A 25862-nucleotide genomic window follows, 5' to 3' on the forward strand; every position below is an offset into this window, starting at 1 on the left:
CCGGCCGCCTCCGTTTGCTCTTGATTGGTGTTTCCATTTTATTGTCAGTGGAGGACGAGGCTCAAAATGGCGCCCAAAAGATAATCGTTCACAGTATGAAGCATCAATTCGGAAGAAAACATTAAATTCATAAACTACCGTCACTATTATTACCTCAATAATAATACATTATGATGATTTAGTTTTGTCTTTGAAACAAACTATAAAAGTAACTGATCTTCATTTGGTTTTTAGGCGGGAAATATCTGGCTGTGAAATCCACCAACCTTTGGACGAGTATTTCTGAAATAGTGCCACATGGCATGCTGGCCTATTTTCTGTACAACAGATCTGATAAGCTTTAAAAAAAAATGGACTTTTATGAAAGTCAGAAGCTCAACTGGTCAACAAGTGAGGCTCAAACGTTTAGAGTTGATTCGATTTCAAACTTATGTCACTTTCAGAACCTGAAACCTGGTAGACTGCTGATTTCCTTCAGCAGCTTTATGACCTCACGTATACGAGGAACTTGGCCTCGATGCTTCTTCTCCACTAAGTCACTTAATCAGTCTTAAATTTGATTTGTTTCACAAAAAAAGTGAAGAATACCTTTTAATAATATTTACGTATGTTTAAAAATTTTGCAAGAAGTCATTCAATTTAACAATTTATCTAGTGACTGATTATCTCTTGTTTCATGCTCCTCACAGATTCTCACAAAGTCTTAAAATGCCATTTTAGAAAGGGCGACATAGAGATTGTTTACCTTCAGTCTTTATATCCTGTTTTATCTTGTAAAACGATGACAGTTTCCACCTCATGTATATTATAGACTTAAAGACTGAAGCAAAGCTCAAACAGCCTCGAGTATCTTTGTTTTAGTGGAAATTGGAAAATAATTTATTCTTCTAACTAGGAGGTATCAAAATGTCTTTGTACTCTAACAGGGTACCCACAAGTACCCTATTTCAGAAAACACAAGGTTTTAAAACTGAGCGGGTCGGTGCTCTCGTCTTACCGGGGAGGGCGAGCAGCGATTCAAAGTCTCTACACTCGGCGATGCCGGCGCTGTTCTCGGCGCAGGAGTGCCACAAGTTTTCAAACTGCCTCTGGGAGATGATGACGCTGCCGGACACAGTGGAAATCTTCCAGTAGTCGTTTACCAGCGCCGCCCCGGTCATCAGCCAGCTGAATATGCACATGATGAACCCGGTCGCTTCCACAGCCGTCGACATGATGGCAACGTTTCCAGAAAACTCTTAAGATGAAACAACAGAGACCCTCAGAAGAAATCCAACTGACACAAATGGCCCTCGAAATAAGCCTTGAAATGTGAGGAAGGATGGGGTCACAAGGCCTGGTCTTCCTGGGTAAAGCCTCACTGGGTGAAGTCAGAAGCTGCTTGTTGGAGGCTCTGGTCTCTCTCTTACAGTTATTTCTTGTTAATCTGACGTCTGTGGCTCAAACAGGAGGACTTTACACTCTGCCAGGGGCCATAAACTGCTGGGAGCCGCTCCCTGTAGTTCCCCACCGCCTCCTACTCAGTATTGATGATGATGATGATGACAGTGAGTCCTCAGTCACACCTCAAATAACCTTGAAAACCATCCACAGGTCTTTGTGTAGACTGTGACAGGAGTCCTGCAACTGCAACTTCAGCGGGAAAAGTTCTGGAGTAAATATAGTCCTCCATGTGCTGGCTTGCTGGAGTAGTATCTATGGTGTTGTACATGTACATGGTTGCTGAGGTGTTACTAGATTAATGCTCAGGTCTGACAGGGTGTCAGTGGGTGGTTGTTAAGGTGTTACTTGGTGGTTGCTACGTGGTAGATGGAGTATTTGTGGAGGTTAACTGGGCAGTTCTAGTTGGTTGGTAGTGGTTTCTGAGGTGTTTGAGGTGGCTGGTGGTGTTACTGAGCTTTCTGAAGGATGTGTGGATTTGCTCACTATGGCACCATAGTGATTCTGTACTAAGGCTCTTGTTGTAGTTGTTACCGTTTTGCTTAGCGCTGCCCGAGACGTTTGTGATTGGTTTAAAGAAAAACAAACAAGCCAGAGTGTTTTTTGTCCCCTGTCCCAGAATGACAATGGGCTGAGCCAGACCTTTGTCTGAAATGTGGAGATATTACTCGTTGTTACTAGGTGGTTGGTGATGATTTTGGGGTGGTTGATAAAGCGTTTCTAGGTGGTTGATAAGTGGTTTCTGAGGTGACTGGTTGCTATGGTGTTACTAAGCATTCTCTGGAGGTTGTTGCTAGGGGGCGTCTAATGGTTGCTAGGTGCTTGCTAGGACATTGCCAAGTGATGCTTCCTAGGGTGTAGCTAGATGCTTTTTCTTTTGCAGGGGGTTGTCACTGTTGTTATGGTGTACTGATGTAGTTTCTAGGGTGCACTGAGATTTTAAATGGATGCTAACATGTTAGCAGCAGTTTTGACTTAGGTGGTTGCTCGGGTACATGACTGTAGCGGTTAAGTGGTTTTTAAGGTGCTTGTGGTGGTTGCTGAGGCGTTAGTAAGCATTATCTAGAATGTTTGGGTTAGCTACTACGTTGTTGCTAAGGAGACTGCCCTCCCAAGAACAACAACAACATCAGTCGCGTCAGCAAGTGCCCCAAAACAACATCTGTTTCATCCTCTAGTGGCCATAATAATTATGACGGGAGCAAAGCAGGAAGTCAGGTGACGTTATCATTATCATAGAGACAGAAAGTCCACAGAGGGAGGAGGTCGGGGTGGATGGAGGGGTCAACAAAATGTGGGAACACGAGAGACCACTGTTCTTTTCCTGACTCCAAACCAACAGTCGATATTGGCTTCTGACCAGCATGACCACGATTGATCCCTAACTTTAACCACGTTTATTATTGTAGACTTGACGACGATGGTCCCCTAACCGTAACGTAGAACTTATTAGCAGTTAGTGCAGTCAAGTTTCCTCCACAGCTGCTCAGCATCAGCATTTCTTTTGTTCTGGTGCTCCGTGTTGAAGGGAACTGAAACCCAGCAGAGTTACTGCCTTATTCTTTCCTTAGTCTATTCACCTTTCACGCATTTCCTCCCATGAACCAGCTAACTGTTTATGAACGCTGAGAAAAGGAGGAAGTTGGTCTACAGCAGGAAGTAAAAGGACAATAAACATTTTCATGTCCAAATAAGGAACTCCAGGTCCTGCCCTACTGTCAGACCGATGAGTCAAATGAATGAAGAGTGCAATGATGTCGACTAATGACATAATTTCTTCATCAGTTTCGAAGACCAGTTCGTCTGAAACTGGATGGATTGTGGACGATGCAACAATGGAAAAGTTGTATTTGCTTGAACGTGCGTAAACATATTCTAAAATGTTTAGATATGTGGAATTTAAATAAATAAATGAGTAAAAGGCAGTTGAGTTGGCAGTGACAGATACGTGCCTGATGGTTTCAGGCTAAAACAAAGAGCAAAGAAAAGCAGACGGTTGGCAGGTTGTGTGAGTTGTTCTGTGTTTTATAGCTTTATGGTTCGAGACAGTTAATGTTTGATCATCATGAGTCCAAAGTCCGACACTTCACGTCATCTTTCGAGAGGAGCAGTCTGACAGAAACACAGAGAAATGATCAGACTGGATCACAGCACAACAGATTTAAATATAAATATAACATCCCTTCAGATCCAGAACATCATCTACTTTTTCTAAACAATTTATAAGAAATAAAGACGTAAACGTTGAAGGAGAAATCCACCCTAAAACTATTTATTTTGAAACTTGAAGAACCTCAACTCTCTCACTGCTGCACAACATTTGTAATATTTTTCATAACTTGGTGATAAACATGGTGTTTTTATTGAGATGTGGCAACCGATACCTTTATTTCATGAGAGGACTCATTTCATGTAATCTCTTTTTCTTCATCTATCGTTCTTTTTAAAGTCACGTGTTGTTTTTGAGAGTTATTTATTTATTTACGACTGTTCAGCTGAAATTTAATGCTGTACTTATTCATCCAGTAATGCAACAAGATTCTTTGGTGTCCTTTCCTTCTGATGAAATTGTATTATACAACATGTAAACACTTTTTTAAAATGTGGATGGATGTGTGTATGTGTGTGTGTGTGTGTGTGTGTGTGTGTGCGTGTGTGTGTACTCCTTCATATTTTTTTTTGTTGAAGTATTTTTACACCAAGAAAATTAATTCTAATTAGATATTTTCAGTATAATGTGTTCACAAATACTTCATTAATATAATCAATAATATTTCAGTAATGCTAACTCCGTGGGTGCTGGTGGAGTCTTGTAGTTCACTGAAGCTTTAGTTTTCCGGGGGAAGGGAAATGTATGATTTAAAACGTCTCTGTTGGAGTTCAATGCAGAAAGAGTTCAGTAGAAAACCACAGACTTCAGTCCGGATTAAACCTGCTTCAGTTCACCTGAATAAACTGTGTGACCTCACTGTCTCATTAGCAACCTGAGCTAAGCTAAATGAAGTTATATTCAGGAACAAGACCACGCCTGTCACGCTCACCAATCCGTAAATTCAACCCCCTGTCAACCGTGCATGCATATATAAGTGTGTCTAACCCCTGTCACTCCCATCTGTCTCGGTTCTCATGACCCCCCCACCCCATTCTTCTTCTCTCTCCCTTCTCGGCGGTCAGCCCTGCTGCCTCACAACAAGAAGGTCCTGAGCCTCGACCCTCGGGTTCCTAGCTCCGCCAGCCACATCACGACTCTCCTCGACCCCCTTCATCCCTCTCCTGAACCCCTTTCATCGCTCCCCCCGACCCCTAATCATCCAACCGTACTTGATCCTCATCCTATACTTCCAGAATCTACCCGAATAAATGACGTTTGATACCTCACTAATGGCGTGGTCTATGTTAGTGAACAAGCTATATTTTCCCTCTTCACTAACTTTGTATTGAATGAAATAGTGTACAATGGTGAACAAAAGGCCAGTGGAAAGTAAACAGAGCACCGAGACACCGTGACTGAGGGGTTCGCTCAGTTCACCATTAGCCCTGCGAGTAGTCACCATGTCACCGAAGCTTCCAGTCCAGACCAGGATCATGACAGGACTCAAAAGAAGTCGAGAACAGTAATGGTTATATTTTGGGTTAGCCGTTTTCTGGATTGTGACCAACAAAAAAGGTGTAAATGAGTTAAAAAGGAACAAACAGAAGGCTGTGAGGAATCAGCTGCACACACCAGCAGCTCTATGGGCCCTATACTGTCTTCAGACAGTAAGTTACAGCTGACAGCTGATGCCCCGAGGGAGCTGACAACAAGTTGGACCGGCTATGCAACCCAGAATCCCGCCTCTGCATCCGGACACACCAGCTTTTCTCTGCAGATCTGGAACAAATCGCAGCGACGCTCATGTGGCTTCTGCTTTTCACACTTCAAACTGCTTCGCATGTGTTTGGAAAAAAGTTCAGATGGTGAAATAAACTCTGACGGGAAGCTGAGACTCTGGATCACGTGGATCTTAAACTGAGAGATTAACTGGGATATTATCGTCATCTTCACCGAGGATTTAAAGCTTTTATTCACTTCTTGGATGAGCTGAAGGACGGATCCAGAAATGTGTACAGCATGAAAAACAAAAGGAGTATCCAGTTTTTCTTTGAAGGACTTCTGGACTACGTGTTGTATTCTGGATCAGTTTACATGCAGATCACTGGTGGGATGTGGACATGGTGGACCTGACGTTCTTCTTCCTTTCGTTCTGGAGATGAACTCTCTGAGACGCACTGTGAGTCTGCTGATGATGAAGATGGTGATGATGGTCCTGCTGGACTTCACAAACTGTGAGTTGACTTTCACTCTCAGCTGATAGAAACACTTTCTACTCTGTTTGAGGACCTGTTGTGTATTTGTATAATTTTTTGAGTTTTGTGTTACACCCCATCTCCCTTATTCCCTTTTGAATGATCCTGATTATGTAGTTGAATGTTTTCCCCCCAGTGAAGTCCTGCTGCCCCCTGATGGGCAGGACCCCCCCCCACTCTCTATCAGCTGATGTCTGAGATAAGACTGTAAATATGAATCACTGTGTCAACAGATGTTTGGATGCTTCCGGCTCCGAGCAGAGTTTCCATGGAGTCTGTTGACATGAGACACATACTGAGGTGGCGCCCCCTGCAGGATCCCTGCAACACTACAGTCCTTTACTCTGTTCAGTTCCAGGGGTAAGACCAACACATGCAAAAACATTTCACATCACAGCTGATCTGTTTTTAGATTTATTTCATTGGTTTCAGTTCACAGCCACGGTAGTTTATCTTGACTCGGTCCCACACACACACCGTCCTGCTGCTCCAAATACTCACCAGAGCATCACATGTGGATTCATCCGCCGCTGAAAATAGTCCCCAACAAATGCACTATTTCCTCCTGTTAGTTTGATAAAAAAAAAACTACTAGATTCACGTCTTCAGTAGGAACCAATGGGCTGCGAGCTGAGAGCCACAGACAGGAAGTGAGACAGGACTGACAGGTTGATGGTTTTGAAGAATTATTACCTGACAACTCATTTAAAAAAAGGATTCTTCTTCTACAGCACATTTTAATCTTAAAAATAATAATATGCCTTAAAAATATTAGAATCATAGTTATTAATAGTAGTTTTAGTTTAGTTAGTTTTTCATTAATTAGTAGGGGTTGCTAACTAGGAACGATTTGTAAGACTAGTGGAACTAGATAAGCAGGGATGACAGCTTGACTCCTGAGTGGGCTTTCAGATGACGCTGCCTGTCAACTTGTACCAGCCGTGGCAGTTTAGCCGAAGTCGATACCAGATAGATATAATTCTGGGAGAGAGCAGGAGTTAAACGTAACTAAGTTAACTAAGGTTAGGTCGGGGTTAAAGAATGGTGTCAGCTGTTGGGGGGCTCAGTAGATTTATGGCCTGATTCCCACTGCAGGGCCTAATGATGCGTCAAAACATCATTTAACATGAAAACTGGGCTTCCACGTGAATACTCTCCCAACTTTTGGCACATTTTACTGTGTATTGATAACAACTGATGGTCTGTATACAGTATACACACAAACATTATATCTATGTATGAGTATTTTCAGTGCAGATTGATCTGCTAAGTCCAAGCTGATAAAGTCAAATGTTTATTTGAAGTTTTGTTTGAAAGTCCAAAAATATCCTGAAGAATAACTTTTGGGCATTTTTGATAAAAGAAAGACAAACTTTTAATCGATCATGAAAAATGTTGCCGACTAATTTTGATCAACTAATTGCTTACTAATTCAAGTAAGTAAACTCAATATACTTGACTGTCTATAGCGAAGAGTTTCAGGTGCAGTTGTATGACAGGCTGAAATATGTGAAATATGCAGCTGATACCTGCAGGTTAATGTGAGAAAAGAATCCAGCAGGTGTTTCTACCTGACAATTGTTGCCTACATTGAGTTATTCGAATCTAATAACACAGTAATTAATGACACACCTGTCCTAATCATGATAATCAGCAGGAGTGTCTGTTCTCGGTGCTGTGATGAACCCGGTGACACATCAACACAGGGAGTCTCTACAGTCAGACTGCGTCATGTCAGCTGTCAATCACAGAGAGAAAACTTTAATTAACTCTCAGGAACATTCCTGCGGCTGTTTTCAAGCCTTTAAAACACTCCTCTGTTGAGAAGTGAGCAGAGTTCAGTGTTTAAATCTCATCTTAAGTGAATCTAATGTTGAGTCACCCCGAGGCGTGGCTCGGCTGGAAATACTCCTCTGCATTGTTTTATATGGGACTAACTTAAAATAAAGTTGTGTGGTTTTAAAGAATTCCTTCAGTGTATAATGGATAAACAGTGAATCTGTCTTGGTTGGTAAAGTAAACTGTGATAAATGTCACCTAACAGGTAGGCTCCACCCGTCAACAGACGTACACTTCATTTCTGTGATACACAGAAGAAAACACTGAGAGCTTCTGGGAGTCAGTGGCATGAGCGGCAGCAGGTGGTGGAGGAGGTATGCAGGGTGTGTAGTTATTATTGTGGCCAGAGGCACATCTGCAGCTCAGCTGGAAACTGTGCTGCATTAGGAGGATTGTGCATGCTGCTGCAACTGATGAAAACTTAAAACTTCTGGCACACAAAAATGACATAATCCCCCAGAGGGCAAGAGCAGTTTTGAGGAAATGCAGTTCGAAGTGCTAAACACATGAAACATTGAAACAAAAGGGACATGAACCTGCATTGAGAGTAGAGTCTACAGCAGCATGCACTCCTCAAGCAGCATCATGTATACCTGCAACATCATCTCAACCGTCAGGTCATCGATCGCTACGAAGTCACAGTGAAGTGGTTCCTAGATGTTCTAACCGATGTGGATCTAACACTGAGCGACGGCTGTTCTACGACCTACAAGACCACCGTAGTCTGCTTAGGAAACCGAGTTACGTTCCCGGAGTATCTCTTCTTTCAGGCCTATATAGTTGTCTTACCTGGGGGAGGCTACTTAGACGATCTCAGAGGAGCAACACAGGTTGTACAAAGTTTTCACCAAAAAGAGTAAATGTTACAAGATTTATAAAAAGAAGTAATATAAAATAAAGTGAACAAACTGACTTTAAGATCAAAAAGCAATAGCTCAAAAAAGGCCCGACTCAAAAGCAGCAAAAAGCCTCGAGCCTTGTTTGGCTCCTCTTTGTATAAACCCCCCCCCCCCCCCCCCCCCCCCCCCGTCGCTCTCTGGGTGTCGAAGATCCATAAAAGGTCAAAACTCAGACCATCGTCTTAGCTATTGGTTGATGGTTGATCAACGCAACATGTGAACACAACAGCCGTGACACGTGCTGCATGTCGCTGCAGGCGCAGAAACCACACGGCTTATTGTTGCAACCACAAACTTTCTGTTTCGCTGCTGATTGAAAGGTGTGAAGTCTGACCCCATTTTGGGGAAACAGGTCAGTTAAAGTTCGTCATGAGTGACAAGCCCTCTACGTCGGTTTGAACTGTTACTTGGAAGTGAGCGGGCGGGGGAGGGAATGACTTCACAGGTGGACACCTTAACAACGTAACATTTATTTCTAATATAAAACAAGAACATTTCGGGCTAAAGCTCTCTGTCCTTGTCCTTCAGGGAGTTTGAGCTGATGGTCCTGAACGGCAGCTGGGTGGACGCTCCTGAGTGCCAGCAGACTCCTCACACTCACTGCGACCTGACCTCCGACCTGGGCTCCGACTCCGACTACAACCTCCACGTCAGAGCGCGGTGCGGGTCCCAGGTGTCGCCCTGGACCAAACTCAGCCGACCTTTCAACCGCAGAGACAGTAAGACGCTAACAGGAGCAGGTTTTCAATCCTGCAGAAACACAGCAGCTGATTTCACTAAAGGAAACATTATGAGGAGGCCTGTTGAAGAAATATTTGTCACAGTCAGACAGACAGAAAGGGTTAATTAAAGAAACTACTACATGTCATATATTGTTGTTTTCAGTCAAGGCAAGTCAAGCTGCTCAGAAATGCCATATATATGTTCTAATAGCAGCGATGTGCACACGTGGTGGTTAAAGTGGCTCCAGCCGCTGCCCCACGAGATGTTCTTCTGGACTTCTACTGCAGTGACATGGTCCTTTTTTTGTGTTTCTGCGGTTCTTGTGTGGAAGTCTGTTCCCCTTCAAACAGTTAGAGTCGTGTTCCCTCCACAGTTGGTCGTAGAGAGATAACTGGCTGAGGTTAGAGAGGAGAAGATGGCGTTCAGGTTAAGGTAAATGGAACATGTTCAGGTTTTTACAAAATGCCTGAATGAATAATGTGAATCTTGTGCCGGCAGCGGTCCTGACGGCGCCGCAGATGGCGGTGACGGCGGTGGGCGACGGCCTTCAGGTGACGTTCCACAAGCTTCCTCTCACTGCTGTCGTCAGCGTGGCGGTGTGGAAGAGAGGCGACGAGCTGCAGGTCAGAGTTTACTTGACTCTTTGTTTCGTTTCTCCCTGTTTCGACTTTTGTTCTTTGTTTCTTCCCTTCACGCTCCTCCTCGTTCCTTCTTTCTTCTCGTCCCTTCATCTCATGTTTTGCAGTATTGATTTCATTTTCTTGTCTCCTGTAAAAAACCCCAGACTTGTTACACCTGTGCTGTATGTTTTCCCTCTCTCTCTCTCTTTCAGGCTGTTGTGCACACGATGCCAGCTGAGCACACGATGCTGCACGTCGCCGCCCTGCAGGAGGGAGCGGTGTACTGCGTCAGAGCGCAGACCATCCTGGACACACAGCTCCACAGCAGCAGCACTGACACCCAGTGTGTGCCCATCACAGGTACACACACACACACACACACACACACGTTTGTACTTCTTGACTTGTGACGACCTTCATTGACATAATATGTGTCTTCACTTTACGAAATTGTCCTCACCCCAAAAACATCTTCACGTTCAGTGTTTTCTATTCTTACTTTTCTTAAATGTCCTCTTTCCAAAAAAATTCCCAGTTTCAAGAAATTACCTTTTTTACTTCACAAAACTTCACAAAACTATTCTGATATTCAGATTTTACTTTTCTGAAATGTCTTTACAAAAATGTCCCCACTTTGAATATTATATTACACTTTCCAATAATGTCATCATTTGTTTACTGGTATATCACCAATGGAAAATACTGGCCACAAATGAAGAGTTTATTTATAAAAGAATAAATAAGATATGTCCTTTTGTCATTTAATTGCTGTAAAAATCCAAAAGATCCAGTTTGTAAAAGTATTATAATTCATTAAAGGAAGACTCTAGTGATGAAGATGGTAAAACAGAAAGTGTCCTGCAGGTCCGGACGCTGCGTGGAAGAGGCCGACCACAGTGACTGTGACCGTCATCGTCATGGCAGGTCTCCTGTTCGCTGTGTTCTGGTCCGTCGTTCACTGCAGTCCAGATGCCTGTAAAACGTATTTCCATAAAGAGCCACTGCCCCACTCACTGGTCAGTCCCGCCCCTCATGAATACATATATGATATATATATTTTGAAAAATGCGACATATATAACAAAAATCTACTTGAGCCTGGTCGCTGTGTCTAAATGTAGTTTTAACATGAAAGATAACCTGGGGTCCTGAATCATGAATATATGCCCTAGTGAGTATAGTTTTGGATATTGTGGGATTTTGTTTTATGATACAGATAGACATAATATATATTTCACTCAATGGGATGAACAGCAGTTTAACTCTTCACGAAGTGATTTTGAAATAAAAATTAAAATATCGTAGTGTATCAATGTGCGTTACAGCACAAATTAAATGTGTGATGGAACTTTTAAATTTGAATGTAAATTAAAAAAAAGTCTGTCCACTGTTGCAGAAATCCGACTGGGACATTCAAATGCCGATGAGCCGCGAGGAGGCCGAGTGCTGTGAGCGGATCCATGTGGAGCCGAGCGCCGGCGAGCTGAGGATCTCAAACCTCGAAGAGTCACGGCACATGTGAAAGAACGAAGGGCTGAACTTCTCTTCATCGTGGATCTTGTGGAGTACGTAAATGCTTCTAGAAGATGCTGTAGAGCTCAGCTCTCCTGGGAAATGTGGGGTTTGTGGTGCATTCAAATCTTGTTGGAACAAGCATAAGAAAGAAAAAGAAACGGCATCAAAACACGGAAAGACGACTGAACTGCTTTGTAAACCAGGCCCCAGGAAACGTGTCACCACGCCTGCAGACCAGGTTTGATCCCGGGTTTAATGATAATAATCAGCTGACCTTTGGAGGGCAACCTGAAGACGGTCCTCCCAAGAAAAACCACAGCATCAGTCGTTTCAGCAAATGTCCAAAAACAACTTCTGCTTACCTTTCAGTGACTCAGCCCTCATGAAGCCGGGTAATTATGTCCTACTCTGATATTGGATGAAGAAAAAATGATTGATTTGTTGAAATATTATATCATCACTGGGAATAGTGTTCATTTGTCCCACAAAATGACTGGGAGCACAAACATAAAACATTTAAATTAAAGGACATAAACTATGTAAAGGTACTTTTTAATAAATTGGAGGTAACTTCAGTTTGGAGTGTTTTTTGAATGTAACTTTCAAATGAAAATCTTATATAATATATAATGTTTTATACATGATCTACTCAATTTAAGGGTTTTCTTGGTTGCAGAAAACAAACAGGTTCTGAAACATTTATAGATGTTTCGTTTCATCTGAGTATTTCTTCTGTGACATTTGACCTGGACGACATACACGATTTACTGGAACGTGCCGTCGATATGAACTTAATGACATTTGTTGATGTTGTTGTCATGCTGTCGTGTTACATGTTTTCACTGTGATGGTGGTGTGTTATTATATTTATATTGTGTTTTTACATGAATCCTGATGAAGTGAAGTGAACTGAACGTGTGTGTGTGTGTGTGTGTGTGTGTGAACTGAGGTGACATGAAGGTACTTTGTACTAATATTTAGTGTCATTAAATTCAACATGTTTAAATACCAAAAACCCTGTTGTTGTTTTGACAGATAGACACAATGAACCCTTTCTATCCCCTGAACCTGTTTAAAACAAATAACAAGAGTTTATTAAGTTCTGAACTTCATCTTTAAGTTGCAAGAGAAAACACGTCCACCATGTGGTGGCTCGACACTAATGAACTGATTAATGAACGAAATGATCATGCAGTCGGTACAAGTTTCAAGCAAACATTCAAACCAGATATGGTGAAGGGTTTTGTTCCTGCAGCAGCTAATTAAAAATATAAAATAAAATAAAAAGTTGCTGGAGATCTCTGTTGGCTGTTCTCAGGCCAGTCGTCTGGTTTAGGATCCGAACGCTGTTGTTGTTTCAAAATGCTGTCTACGATCATACACTTTGTGTTTATGATCGTAGACAGGATCACAAATATACTGATAACATTACTCCATTCATCACTTACCTTACGCGTCATCTGTTAAAAGGCACTGCAGAGGAACTCCCCCCTGAGGGGGTTCCTTGATGTCCTCTAATGTAAACGAGTCACATTCATTCAGTCTGGGAAACAGTGCAGGAAATCACTTCTTTATTCTTTGCAAGTTAATTATACATTAAAAAATAGGACGACTGCTTTGTCTGCCTCTGTCTTAAATAGGGTTAGGGTTAGACCAACACTAGAAATTGCAATTTTAAATTCATGGAGTCAAATTCACCATCGTTATCATTGTACACTGCACATGTTGAAAGCTTGAGTAGCAACAGCAACTAAACGTCACTAAAAGTTCTGGGAGGTTTTAATGACCCGCTTCAGAGCCCTCTGGTCCCATGCCAGTTTGTAATGTTTCCAGTCCGGATGCTTTCTGTTGCTCCTCTGTAAAAGTTTACAAGATCTTGCTACGGGAACTTTGCTCTCTTTAGTTTTCTTAAGAAATACAGTTGTTTCTGAGTTTTCTTTATCAGCGTGGAGATGTGAGATGTCCATGACTGTGATGCTGATTCCTAAAACCTAAAACTGTTCACCTGCTCCACCTCAGCTCCACCGATGTAGACATGTTTTCCCCCCTTTTCTCTAAAAATCAACAATCAGGGGCCTCATTTATGACTTAAGCAGAAAACCACATAAAAGTAATTATTTATGAAACCTTACTTTGACGTGGACGTGGTCTCTAAGCACACCCCAGACTTGACGTAAGTGATCCTCCTGCTGGTTATGTCGGGGTACTGCAGTTGGGACGCATAAGGCTGTGGTGAACTTTGCATTAGTTTTATGAACAATGTGTTAGGAATTATCAATTAAAGATATGAGGAATTAATTTCCAGATGCAAGGTGTATATATAAATACTACTATAACAATACTGTGTCGAATTAGAGAAAGTAACCATGGCTGTTCTGTTTTGTCTTGTTCTGTGTTTTGTGTTGCACATTTCCTGTTTTATTTTGTAGTATTTACCTCTCCTCTCATTTCAGACACTTGTGTGTTTCCCGCCTTTGTGACTACCTGCCCCGCCAGAGTAGTTTCACCTGGTCCTCAGAGCACAACAGACGACACACATATCAGATTTGATTTATTGTTCATCATTTAATTATTTCTCCATCATTCAGGAGGAGCCGCCTTATTACTACAGGACAATAACATGTTCAGTAATACACATCAATATAATGAGTCTTTCACATTTCTCATATTCAGCATGTTTTTCAAATCACAAATCAAACAGAAAATAAATTGAAGAGCAGATAATAAAAAAGCAAAAAGCTGATATTCCTGTTTAAAATCATGTACTGAACAATGTGAGCAGAGTGCAGCGCAGATACATCTAAACCTTTTATGAAAAAATAATATAGCAAACAAGCTACGTAAACTTTTGGTTTTTGTGATTTTGTGGGCGAGGAAACCCAATTGGTCTTTGTGGTATTTGTCCCGCCCCTCCTCCACTGTGATTATCACCACACAAATCATAAATCTGTGTTTTCCTTTTTGGTAAACAGCACGTGTAAATAACTGTTGCAATGTGCTTGCACAGAAGAAAACTGTAAGCAGTAACTTTTCAGCTATTCAAGTCTCAATACGTCACTCTGTCCTGTTTGTTCTTTATCATCTGTCCAGGTCTTGTTGTGTTCTTGATTCACGATCACTGTGGGCTCTAGAGGAGTTTCTGTCCTCTTTGTACTTTAGCCAGGCACTCGGCTTGTTCTCTCATGGTTATCAGGGACTGAACTCGTTCCTTCCAGCCTGACTTGGCCTCAGATTTCTCTCCCTCAATGAGCATGTCAATGTACTCTGGAGTGGAGAGAGGATTTGGCTTCAGTGCGATCTCTTTAAGTTTGTTCAGACACTCGCCGGACTTCTTAATCAATTTCACCACGTCAACCTGCACGAGATCATAGTCAGCCCTCAGTTTTCCAACCAGTGCCTCAACGGGTATCTTAGCCTCTTTGGCTGTGAAGTACTTGTCTTTCAGATCTTTCGCGGTTTGTTTTACTGTAACTAGCTTGTACTCCCACCTGTACGCCTGGTTGTAATGTACACTCCAATGACATTTCTTATTATTCTTGTTTTTGCACTCAACACAGTATCCATCTGATCCCATTGCGCAGCAGCCATCTTTTTCTTTATCATTGGATATTGCACAGGGATAGTGACAGGTATTACTGCACTGCTGACAATTGGTAATGTAATTTCCAGTGCCAGATATCTTTTCTTGAAAAGGCTTCATGACAGAAACGTCAAACTCAAAGTTCTCATTCCTGCTGATCTCTACCTCGTGCTCTTTCAGTTTTTTAGCTGTCTCGTTTATCTCCTCGAGCTTGGCTATCCCAACTTTAACCTGCGTCTGCAAATTTTCCACTGAATTCTCGAGCTGCTGTCTTTCTCTGAGGACCTCCTTCGTCAACGTCAAGCTTTTGGTCTCTATGAGATTCAAAGCAGCAAAGAACCTCTTCATGCTTTTGGTCCCCATGTTCCAAAACATCTGATCAAAGCCTCCATCTTCACCTTCATCATCCCCACTAATGCTGTCTGCTGCAGATGATGTGTTGTGCGCAAACAACGCTGAATTGTTGAATTTGAAGTGAACTGGCCTCCCGTCTTTTGTTTTAGGACATGGGACCCCTGAAGCATTGATCGCCTCTAGAACTGTTGGGCGCTGGCCGTCTGCGAATGTCACCAGAACCCTGATGTTTTCTGCCACATCTTTACCAAAGATTGAGAGCACAGAATCAAACACATATTTCTGTGTTGGTGTGAGTCGAGCTAAAGCAGCCTGAACTACGACACACACAGCGTCAATTTCACTGACACCAAGCTTAGCAGAGAACAGATTACGTAGCTGAACTGTGATCTCCTTGTCTCTTTCTATGCCTCTCGTATCTCCGAAGCCTGGAGTGTCAACAATGGTCAGTGAGTAGTCTATCTTCAAACCGTCCTGGTGGTTGATTTTGTACACAGTGACTTCAGAGGTCTGACTTTCAGTTTGTGATTTCGAGTTATCTTCATGAACTAACTTAAACCGAAATGGATCCTCCCATTCAACACCAAGAATGTAATTGATCATCCCATTGATGAGAGTTGACTTCCCAGCTCCAGTTGCCCCAAGAACCATTATGGTGCGATTACGTTTAGTGGACTCTTTCCCGAAACTGAAACGCCTGCATCCAGCGACATTGATTTGGTCGTCTTTCAGGGGTACTTTATAAACAGGGAGAGGCTCTGTCTGGGGTTTTAGCAGTGTGCTTTTTGCTTTAACAGCATCAGCAGGCCGTTTAGGGCCATCTGACTTTTTAAAGAAAAGACTCGCCATCAAAGCCTGCGGGTTTGTTATTGAAGTACTAAACTTACAATCAGATACCAGGACCAGCCCCGTGAAGAGGTAGACTACTTCTGATCAGAGAACAACCCTTTGTCTTCTGCTCCTGGAGTGAACGAAGTGCTGTCAGGTCCAAATCTGTAAAAGATGAAATGTACAAAAATAAAAACCCTCAGTTGCAGTTACCATGACAGTAAGACATCTTGAGTCCTTGTTTATTAAAACTAAAAAAGAAAAAAGACCCTAGTCAGAGCTGGGGAGACTGGTCCGTGCTTTTATAACCTGTAGCAGTGACTGAAGCCATGGCCCTCTCTCTGGCCTGCCGCAGAAGACTGTTGGATGGTTGCAGCTCATTCAGAATGCTGTAGTCTGTCCTCTAACAGGAACTCTGAATGTATTTCCCCTTGTGTTTCCTTATGTTCCCCCCTTCCCTGTGTCTCCTGCACACCTGCCATCGGTCAGTTCAAAGCTGTGGGCCATTTAGACCTCTCAGGTCATCTGACTCTAACCTAACCCTCTTGCTGCACAAAGGGTCAATTTGAATCTGGCATCAATCTGGCGAAGATGCCTGAGTTATTATGTCATAGATCATAGGTCACTAACAGGCGGACCGTGGTCCGAGTCCGGACCCAGACGCCGTCCTATACGGACCTGGACCTATAATCAATAAAATATTAAGGGATTTTAAATTTTGACGGGGCTCTTCTATTTTAACCGGCGCAGCTTTTCTAGTCTTTGCGACGCTGGTTTAGCGGCTCAAGAAACTCACAGACCAATTGCATACAAGTTACGTCAGCCCACGTGACGCTGCTCAGCCAATCAAATCTGTGCATTCCAGGAGATAAACACTGCGACTCTGAATCCAGACAGACGGGAGAGGCGAGAGGCGAGAGACAGATGATGAGACGAGTGAACGACACAGGGAGAGAAGACACATTATTTATTGTGAAATTGAGACTGTTAAGATGTGAAACAGTCAACAAAGAAAAAGGGAAACTCGAGCTGCTGCTACACTTTATTTTGTTTTTCTAAAATAAAGATCTAATAAAAAGTTCTTTTACTTAATGAGAGAAGAACATTATACATATCTACAGTATTATTTATATCTGTAGAGTTCAATGTTAAGTGACAATAAATATTGTCAGAATGTTTTTGAATTGTACTTTCTTTATTTGATTTGACAGTCAGTTGTTGATGACATGCAGACGTTGATACAACTACTAGGCTACTTCAATATATATCACACTGAATCACAACGCAAGTTAGACATTATGATGTTCTGGACCTTTGCTTGAGGACATTTTCTCTCACTGGACCTCTTCGAGCTTTAGTTGAATACCCTGTCATAGATGCTACGCTATAGATGCTTCCAGTTTTGTCCAGACTCATTTCTTTTAAAAGCAGTCCTGTAATTTTTCTTTGTTGTTGTTGCCTTTTAAATAATAACAATATGCGTGAGTATTCCTGTATGTTTGTTGTGGCTGCCACTATTATTAGTATATTATCATTCTTTTTAATCTTAGTATAGAACATCCCCTGCGTTTGAAATGTGCTGAATAAATAAGGCTTGCCTTGCTGATGTGTGCAATGTATGGAATACAATTTTAAAAGATAAGGAAAGGCGCATCAACCCTCAGACCTTTTCACAGAAGATATTTTGACTTATAGCAAGCACAGGTGGAACACAACATTAGAGTCAAGATGAAACGGCATTTTGAGAGTATAGCTTCAGTTCGGTGACGTATTTACAAGAGAAACAGGATCAGGTGGGACACGACGCTGAAACGCGGCCGTGTCCTAACCGACGTACCATGCTGTTGCTAGCAAGCTAACTAATGAATGTTAGCTCTGTGCCGCTAAAAGTTGAAGATTGATTGATGACTGGATGTCATGATGCTATTGGTTGAAATTGGTAGGTTCAAGCTCAATGATTTAAGTCGATTTCTAGTCTTTGTTTGGCAGATACAGTATGTTAGGTGCACAGTGACCGGGGATATGATCTAAAGGGTTAAAGAGGCATTGTTCATCTCATCTGGACTTTGATAATGGCTCTGTTCCATTAACCCAGGAAGCTTCTCCAGTGAACCAACATGCACAACCCTGGGACCCTCGACCTCTTATCAATTACACCTGTGCTTTTCCTGCTTTGACATATCAAAATGTATGCCGTGAGAAGGTCTACAAGGATCTGCAGCATACACAGTGTTGACACAAAACTAAGGAAAAGGTCCCTGAAGTCGGTGTGACGGCTGCCTACCTGCCTGGGGAAGCCAAGTGAGCGCCAGCACGAGCTGCCAAATGCAACCAGGACACTCAAAGGAGGAAACCTGCGGGACTGAAGACGAGACTTAATTCAAGGAAATGCTATTAGCATATCATTGAGATGTAAGAGACAGAATGAAAGACAGGAGGATTGTTATCGTAACGTGAACTGGCCTCTGCTGTTCTGTTTAAACCAGAGGAACTGTACTCTGATAGTGACGCCATCAGTGAGGCCATCAGCAGAAGTTATCCTGCTTCATGTTAATGCAGAAATGTTGACCATGTTTTCTGTGTGATGTGCAGTGCAGAACTACTGTGTTTTGTATTAATTGTTGTCAGAATCTGAATATTTGACGTTTTATCTTCATGATGAGGTTTTTTTTTTTTTCCATGCACACAAGTGTTATAAATTATGTGAATTACAAAGAAACAAAGAAAGCTGAAAATGAATTACAACAAACCTCTGTAGGCTGTTCTCAGGCCAGTCGATCGGTCAGGATCCAACTGTTGATATTTCAAGATGCTGCTTGGATTTACACCTGGTTCTCCAAAGCCTCCTGAAACAAAACGAGTACAAAGTAGTTATTCTATTTTAAAGAACAAAATTAATAGAATGAATAGATTTAACAGTTAAGTAAATATATGCTATTTAGTATAGCAGTGATATATCATATTTATTTACTGTATTTATATATATATATATATATATGAATCTACCAAATAACAAATCATGATCAAAGTGGTTATTGTGCTTTTAATAATGGTAGTATAACAAAAAGGCTATGTTAACCTGCATTAACAAACCTATGTATTGCTAATGGATTAATCCTAAATCATTTTTAGTGTATTTTACAGATACTGGAGACTTTGAGAGTGCTTTACTGTCACTGACGTTCAGTTCTGCCGTCTTTTTAGAAGAATATTAGCAATCAGTAAAAATATTAACCCAGTATCTTTTATTCAACCCTGAACGGTTTCTGCAGGTTCTTTTCAGGCTGCATATAGTTTAAACAACCTTCACCAAGAAAGTGGGGCTGTCTTCATCCTGCCTGAGAGACTAAACTCTGAGCACATGGTTATAACTGAGGGCAACTTAGGTGAGTGCATCAACATTTTTATTTTAATCAAGCTGAAATATTAAAAGTGAAGGGGACTACATTTTGAAAAGGGGGACTTAAGCCCATGTTCCATTCAGACAGTAACAAGACCAGTTAGCTTAAGTCTCACTGACACATGAGTGAATGGACAAAGAGTCTGAAAGTGGTGTTCCCTTTTCGATTTTTTTGAATGATGAATTGATTCTGAGGTCTGTGAGATTTCCAGAAATTCGCACCCCCAATGTGTTGTGCATTAACAACAACAACTGTTGAAAACCTGAAACATTCGAAAGAAAAAGAAAACTTAATAATGTCTCTACTGAGTTTTTCCTCATTAAAGTTTTCACGCCTTTTCCTACATTAGGAATCAACCATGATTCAAACTGGAGGTGGTGTGTGTGCAGAGTGTATTTGTTATACTTGTCAAAGACAAGAAACACAAACAAACTATTCTAAAAATTAAATCATGCAATTATGTTTATACAACTAATATCTTCACTATCACATAAACACTGAAACAACATCCACTAACAGAGTAACAGCTCAGTGTGTCCAGCAACTCACCGCTCAGGTCGTCTCTGATCAGCATGAGAGGACGAGTCCTGCTGTAGCTCCTTATATATAGTGTTCTCACACACAACACACACACACACACACACACACACACACACACACACACACACACACACACACACACACACACACACACACACACACACACACACACACACACAACAGAGACCCTTTCTCAGAAACTCTGCCCTGCAAACCTGAAAGTGAAAGAATAACCAATTATACTTTCACTTTCTGTTGTTAACGTGGTCTCACTTGACAAGTGAGAACACAAAGAACTCACAACAGGCTTATAGTGTGATATGTTTGTGTCATTAGGGAGTTTCTGAGAAAGGGTCTCTGTTGTAAAGAATAACCGATTATACTTTCACTTTCAGGTTTGCAGGGTGGAGTTTCTGAGAAAGGGTCTCTGTTGTAAAGAATAACCGATTATACTTTCACTTGCAACCTTTCTCTCTTGATCAGCTCGTGGACCACTGACATGTCCAATACAGTACAGTGTCAGCTTGAATAACAATAAATGATCCCTGAACCTCTGCTGTGGGTCCCACAGGGTGCCAGTTACTCTGGATGATCTACTGAAAACATTGTGAGACATTTTCATTGGAACTACTTTCTACCAAAGAAATAGTCCTGTGTTGTTGGCTTGTTTTTATAGTATCCTTATCACAAAAGGCACAGTTCCTTTCTGTCCATCCTGCAGGTCATGTCACTTCTCGGAAATCAGCCCGTTTCTCCTTTGCTCCACCTCCTGTTAATGAATAAAGATGGGGGCGTTTCTCTCTCAGAGACAATATAATGTGTGAAAGTACTGCACTGCCTCAGAGGATCACACACATTTCTACTGTAAGTACACTAATGCTCTGCTTGTGAATGTGCTGTGTATGTTTGCTGTGTAATCACTCCTGCAGTTTCTGGTTGTTTAACCAAAGGCTGTATTACGTTAACAGTAATGTAGTAATGAAAGCTGTGTGGAACTGGACATCCAATAAATCCCCCTGTAAGCAAAATGTGCATGGACTGCTGTGAAATCAGATTCAGACTCATGTTTAATGCAAAGAGCAGCGCCACAAATTGTCAGTGCAAAGTGATGCACGCCGACTGCATTTACATAAATGATCTTTGCCTTTAAGGTCCAAAACAGAGTTGGGCTCATAGTGGAGGAACAAATGTCCTTCAGTTGGCAGGAAATGAAACAAACTGATCTTTATTCATTTCTATGATTTTAATTGTTTGACACACATTTATGAAGTGTTTAAATCTTTACTTTAGGAAGAACTACTTCAACTGCACTGGTCATATATAATATATAATATTTTATTGTAATATTAACAATTGATGAAATGACTAATGTGAAAGGGGTCGTGACAAACACAAAGAGATGCATCACCAACTCTGCAGCTCATTGTTTGGTTTTACATCTCCAATGTGATGATGATGATGATGATGATGCTCTGTATCTGCTGGATGTGTAAATCAGCAGCCCTTTGCTAACACGTCCACCGTAACAACTTTATAAGGTGATAATATGTCAATGTTTTGTTTACAGCTTGTTCTGCTGAATTCTTCTTTGCTTTAATAGAAATATTATTTGCTCCAACTTCTTATAATGTAAATGGTTTGTTCTAAAATGTGAAGCTTGGGATTTAAACATTAACCACGATGATTTAATTCATCTTCTGTTAGGGGAAAGCACACGTTGGTCCAGTACAGCAGCAGCTGACAGGTGGTACGTATCTTAGTTCTGTTCTTTTGCCAGTTTATTTTTAACAGTCAAGATTATTCAGTTTGTTAGCAACTATACAAGGTGACAGAAGACTAACAGTTTGGACAGCAGGAGTGTCACAGGAGTGAACTAAGGTGCTTTCTCTCTCCTCTAGTCTAGTCTAGCAGTAATGGACCCTGGAGCCAGCAGGACGATAGAGGTGGCGGCGCTCGGAAGGCCATTCAGCCTCGGGATGTTGTACGACTGCCGCCAAGATTCACTTGTCCCTGGTGAGGATTCACATGCAAAGTTACAAAATGCAACTGCACCACAACGAAACTTAGTGTTTAAAAAGTTGGAGCTTGTTATTTTAATCTAAATATTCAGGTTGGGAGCCTATGAGTATACGATCTGAAATTTGTTCCCCCTGGGAATTATTATAAATATTAAAAAAGTCAATTTTATCTGAACTTGCTGAAGCTCCAAGCCAGGAAAACCAATACTGCAAAATGAACCCATACAAGCTCCCTGCTAAAGGCCAAGCCAAACTATGTCATATTGTAAGTTGATCACAAGGAACAGAGTTTTGAAATGAGGGCGTTATTACAGGCGTCCAGGGGTCCTTAAGTAAGTAGCTTCTGTAAATGTTCTTCGTTGACAGTTGACTGACAGGTGGAGCACTTTATGGATGGACATGAAACTCTCCTGTATATCTGGTTCTTTGATAAAAAGTCTAAATTGAGTGAGTTAATTAAGAGTGAGTAGAAGATTATGCTCTGCAGAAAGCTGGACATTCATTCAGCAGGTCAGTTTTAGGGCTTTGACTGTTCAACTGTTCCTTTTTGTTGAAATATAGACCATGAAGCAACGCTTTATGAACTGTCAGATTTTTCAAAGGGGTTCAGCGGGACGTTCAGGGTGACAGCGACGTTCAGTAATATAGTAAACAAGCCAAGTTAGCCCTTCACCATCTCTAAGCAGAACCGCGCAGCTGCCTCCGCCTCACTCGGACTCACCCTGGGTCCTGGTCCACAGCCGCCTGAACCCGTCGCAGACATCTTGACCGAGCGGACGGCACAACCCGATGTAGTGGAGTGATTTTAAGTCAGAGAGCAGCGTGAAAGTGAGGAGCGCTCACTCTGCAGCTACTTCTGGGGACCGTAATGTCCTGACTGACAAAACAAAAAAAAAAAACCAATGACTTGAAGAATCTCAGTCGACTGAGGGGTGTCTGACTGAATGAATCTTCGATCTTCTTTCAAGGGGGCAGCCCTAGTCATATTATTGAACTTCCGGATTTGGATTTCGAATTTCAAACGTGAATGAAGTTGTTTTTTCATGTTCATTTCTGAAAAACCTTTTGGTTCAAGAGAATTTAGCCACACATGATAACTCAGCATTTAGGTTTCATGTGTTGCTTTTTTCTGCAAGAGATTACCAACATATTCTGAGGGATGGAGGGAAGAAGCTATATTTTACTTACTTTGTGAATTGATCCTGTTCTCAATATAACACAGAGAGCTGGCGTAGTTTTGTTGCTGTTAGTCTTCGTGTTTCTCTTGTTTTGTGTCTAAAAACCAAGCTTTACTATCATGAAATAAAGGGCAGGTTAACTTCTTCTCTTCTTTTTGGCAGGCATGACACTGTGGGACCGCGATGACCTGGAAAAAGATACAAGAGAAAGATCAAATCCTAACAGTGAATTTGAGATAGTTGCATCTGAATCAATTGAGGATAAATCTTCAGCTCTAAAGGTTGAAGCATCACTGAAAGCAAGTTTCTTGGGTGGACTGGTTGAGGTTGAAGGATCAGCCAAATACCTGAAGGATCATAAGACGTCCAAGAATCAGGCCAGGGTAACACTGAAATACAAAACTACCACAAAATTCCACGAACTGTCGATGAATCATCTTGGAAGAGGCAATGTGAAGCATCCATATGTTTTTGATAAAGGATTAGCAACGCATGTAGTCACTGGTATCCTTTATGGGGCACAAGCCTTCTTTGTCTTTGACCGTGAGTTGTCTGAAAAGGAAGATCATCAAGACATTCAGGGTGACTTGAAGGTGATGATCAAGAAAATCCCTTGCCTTACAATAGAGGGTGAAGGTTCGCTGAAACTGGAAGACAAGGACAGAGCAAATGTTGAGAAATTCTCCTGCAAATTCCATGGAGACTTTTCTCTTGAAAAAAACCCTGTGTCCTTTAAGGATGCAGTAGAAGTCTACCAAAGCCTGCCAAAATTGCTTGGAGCCAATGGAGAAAAAGCTGTACCGGTGAGAGTCTGGCTGTTGCCACTGACAAGTTTAGATTCTTCTGCTGCTAAACTCATCTGCCAGATAAGTATAAGATTAGTTCAAGAATCACAGAGTGTTCTGGAGGACTTCAGTGAGCTGGAAATGAGGTGCAATGATGCAATGAGAACCACCACTGTGCAGCTGTTCCCACAGATTGGCAAAAAGCTTAAAACTTTTAAAGAGATGTGCTCTGAGTTCAAGCTGGAATTCCAAAGAAACCTGGCAAAGAAACTTCCATCAATCCGGGGAGGAGGAGAAGAGGAGGCTGTGCTTGCAGAGATCCTGAAGAAGAGACATTCTTCTCCTTTCAACAGCAAACACCTGAACGAGTGGATGGACTGTAAAGAGAGAGAAATCTGCATTTTAAAATCTTTCACCAACATGATGAGAAACACCAAGGTCGTCCCATCTCAATATGGTCTTCATGAAGAAATTTTGAGTGCAGAACATGCAGTGTGCTTTGTTTTCACCTCACTGGGAGGTGCTGAACCATACCTCTCAGCTTTATCAAACTACTTAACAGAAACAACCAAACCAGACGAGAGACAAGATGCACATACTCATGATGTAGAGAAGGAACAATGGTACCTTTCAAATGAGGTACCAGATGCAATGAGAAGTAAAGCAAAGCTCTTCAGTGATTTTGCAGAAGCCAACAAGGAGAACAAGAACATTAAGTTCTTGACAGTGGGTTCAACAAATGAGACACAGAAAGGTTCAAGCATCTACCTTTATAAAGACGGCTTCTCCGTCAATGAGAACTTTGAGCCACCTTCAAAGCCTGAAAGAGTAACAGTCAGCGACATAAACCACAACAGTGTGACACTGAAGATTTCTCCACCCAGATTTGGAGCAGAGAACATCACCTCCTACTCTGCTGAGTGCTGTGTCAGTGGAGAGGATGGATGGAAACAAAAGACAGCATCAAAAGCTGAAGAAGTCACAGTGAGCGATCTGAGTCCTAACACAGAGTATATGTTCAGATGCAGAGCAGTGACCTCAGTAGGTGTTGGGCCAGCCAATGAAGTCAGTGGTTCCATTAAAACCTTACCATGCGGCCCTCCTAGAAAACCGCAAGTTGAATCAAACTCAAGTGAGATATCAGTAAACTGGAAGAAACCTGCTGAGTTTGGACAAGATGTCCATATTTTGACCTACATCGTGGAGTATGCCAAAACAAACAAGGGGGTGAAAGAGGAGGACCTCCAGTGGAGCCAAATGATGGCAAGAGCTGAAAAGGCGATAATTTCAGGGCTTCAGTCAGAGACCGAATATGTTGTTAGGGTCAGATGTGATTGTGGTGTAGCTGGCAAAAGCAAAGAAAGCATCGCTGTTAATGTCTGCACAACAAAACGTGAATTTGTGCGTCTTGCCGAGTTCCTCAAACATATTAGCAAGAGTATAAATTCTGAATCACCTTCAGTTTACAAACTGCCACTGAAAGAAGAAGATATGGACATAGATGGATGTCGGAGCTATAACTTTGGCAAAGAAAGCATGAGGCAAAATCGCACAATAATGCTTCTTGGAGCGACCGGATCAGGAAAGTCCACACTGATCAATGGGCTGATCAACTACATTGTTGGTGTAGAGTGGAAGGACAATTTCAGATTTAAATTAATTGATGAGGATCAGTCGAGATCACAAGCTGAGAGCCAGACCTCTGAAGTCACTGTGTACAAAATCAACCACCAGGAGGGGTTTAAAATCCCCTTCTCTCTGACTGTTGTGGACACACCAGGCTTTGGGGATACAAG

At 41.8% G+C, this 25862-nt stretch overlaps 3 protein-coding genes and 1 pseudogene across 3 annotated transcripts in view; 2 read left to right on the forward strand and 2 right to left on the reverse strand.

The window, feature by feature from the left end:
* Positions 1-1214, reverse strand: part of cldn15la (claudin 15-like a) — a 6710-nt gene extending 5496 nt beyond the window's left edge. The window contains exon 1 of the mRNA XM_070919085.1: positions 998-1214. Within this exon, the coding sequence (XP_070775186.1) occupies positions 998-1214 (217 nt within the window). The remainder of the gene's footprint in view (positions 1-997) is intronic.
* A 4476-nt stretch (positions 1215-5690) lies between these two features.
* crfb16 (cytokine receptor family member B16) lies at positions 5691-11389 on the forward strand. The gene is made up of 7 exons (XM_070918675.1): positions 5691-5766; positions 6021-6147; positions 9054-9244; positions 9747-9871; positions 10081-10228; positions 10733-10884; positions 11264-11389. Exons 1-7 carry the CDS (start codon positions 5691-5693, stop codon positions 11387-11389), a joined length of 945 nt encoding a protein of 314 aa, XP_070774776.1.
* A 2548-nt stretch (positions 11390-13937) lies between these two features.
* LOC139296968 (uncharacterized) lies at positions 13938-20287 on the reverse strand. The gene is made up of 4 exons (XM_070919542.1): positions 20095-20287; positions 18895-18990; positions 18429-18506; positions 13938-16309 (listed from the first exon to the last, which is right to left on the reverse strand). The coding sequence occupies exon 4, from the start codon at positions 16163-16165 to the stop codon at positions 14510-14512; it is 1656 nt and encodes a 551-aa protein (XP_070775643.1). The 5' UTR covers positions 16166-16309; positions 18429-18506; positions 18895-18990; positions 20095-20287; the 3' UTR covers positions 13938-14509.
* Positions 20288-21789: 1502 nt separating this feature from the next.
* LOC139296967 (verrucotoxin subunit beta-like) lies at positions 21790-25381 on the forward strand (annotated as a pseudogene).
* Positions 25382-25862: the final 481 nt, after the last annotated feature.

The sequence above is a fragment of the Enoplosus armatus genome, chromosome 14, assembly GCF_043641665.1.
Source record: "Enoplosus armatus isolate fEnoArm2 chromosome 14, fEnoArm2.hap1, whole genome shotgun sequence".
NCBI lineage: Eukaryota > Metazoa > Chordata > Actinopteri > Centrarchiformes > Enoplosidae > Enoplosus > Enoplosus armatus.

What these genes read in the sequence shown, in the direction of transcription:
- crfb16 (XM_070918675.1), top strand. Translation starts at nt 5,691, where the DNA reads ATGAACTCTCTGAGACGCACTGTGAGTCTGCTGATGATGAAGATGGTG. An exon ending in AGAGAGGCGACGAGCTGCAG is followed by an intron (nt 9,872 to 10,080) that starts GTCAGAGTTTAC and finishes TCTCTCTTTCAG; the next exon opens with GCTGTTGTGCACACGATGCC. An exon ending in AGCCACTGCCCCACTCACTG is followed by an intron (nt 10,885 to 11,263) that starts GTCAGTCCCGCC and finishes CCACTGTTGCAG; the next exon opens with AAATCCGACTGGGACATTCA.
- LOC139296968 (XM_070919542.1), bottom strand. Translation starts at nt 16,165, where the DNA reads ATGGCGAGTCTTTTCTTTAAAAAGTCAGATGGCCCTAAACGGCCTGCT.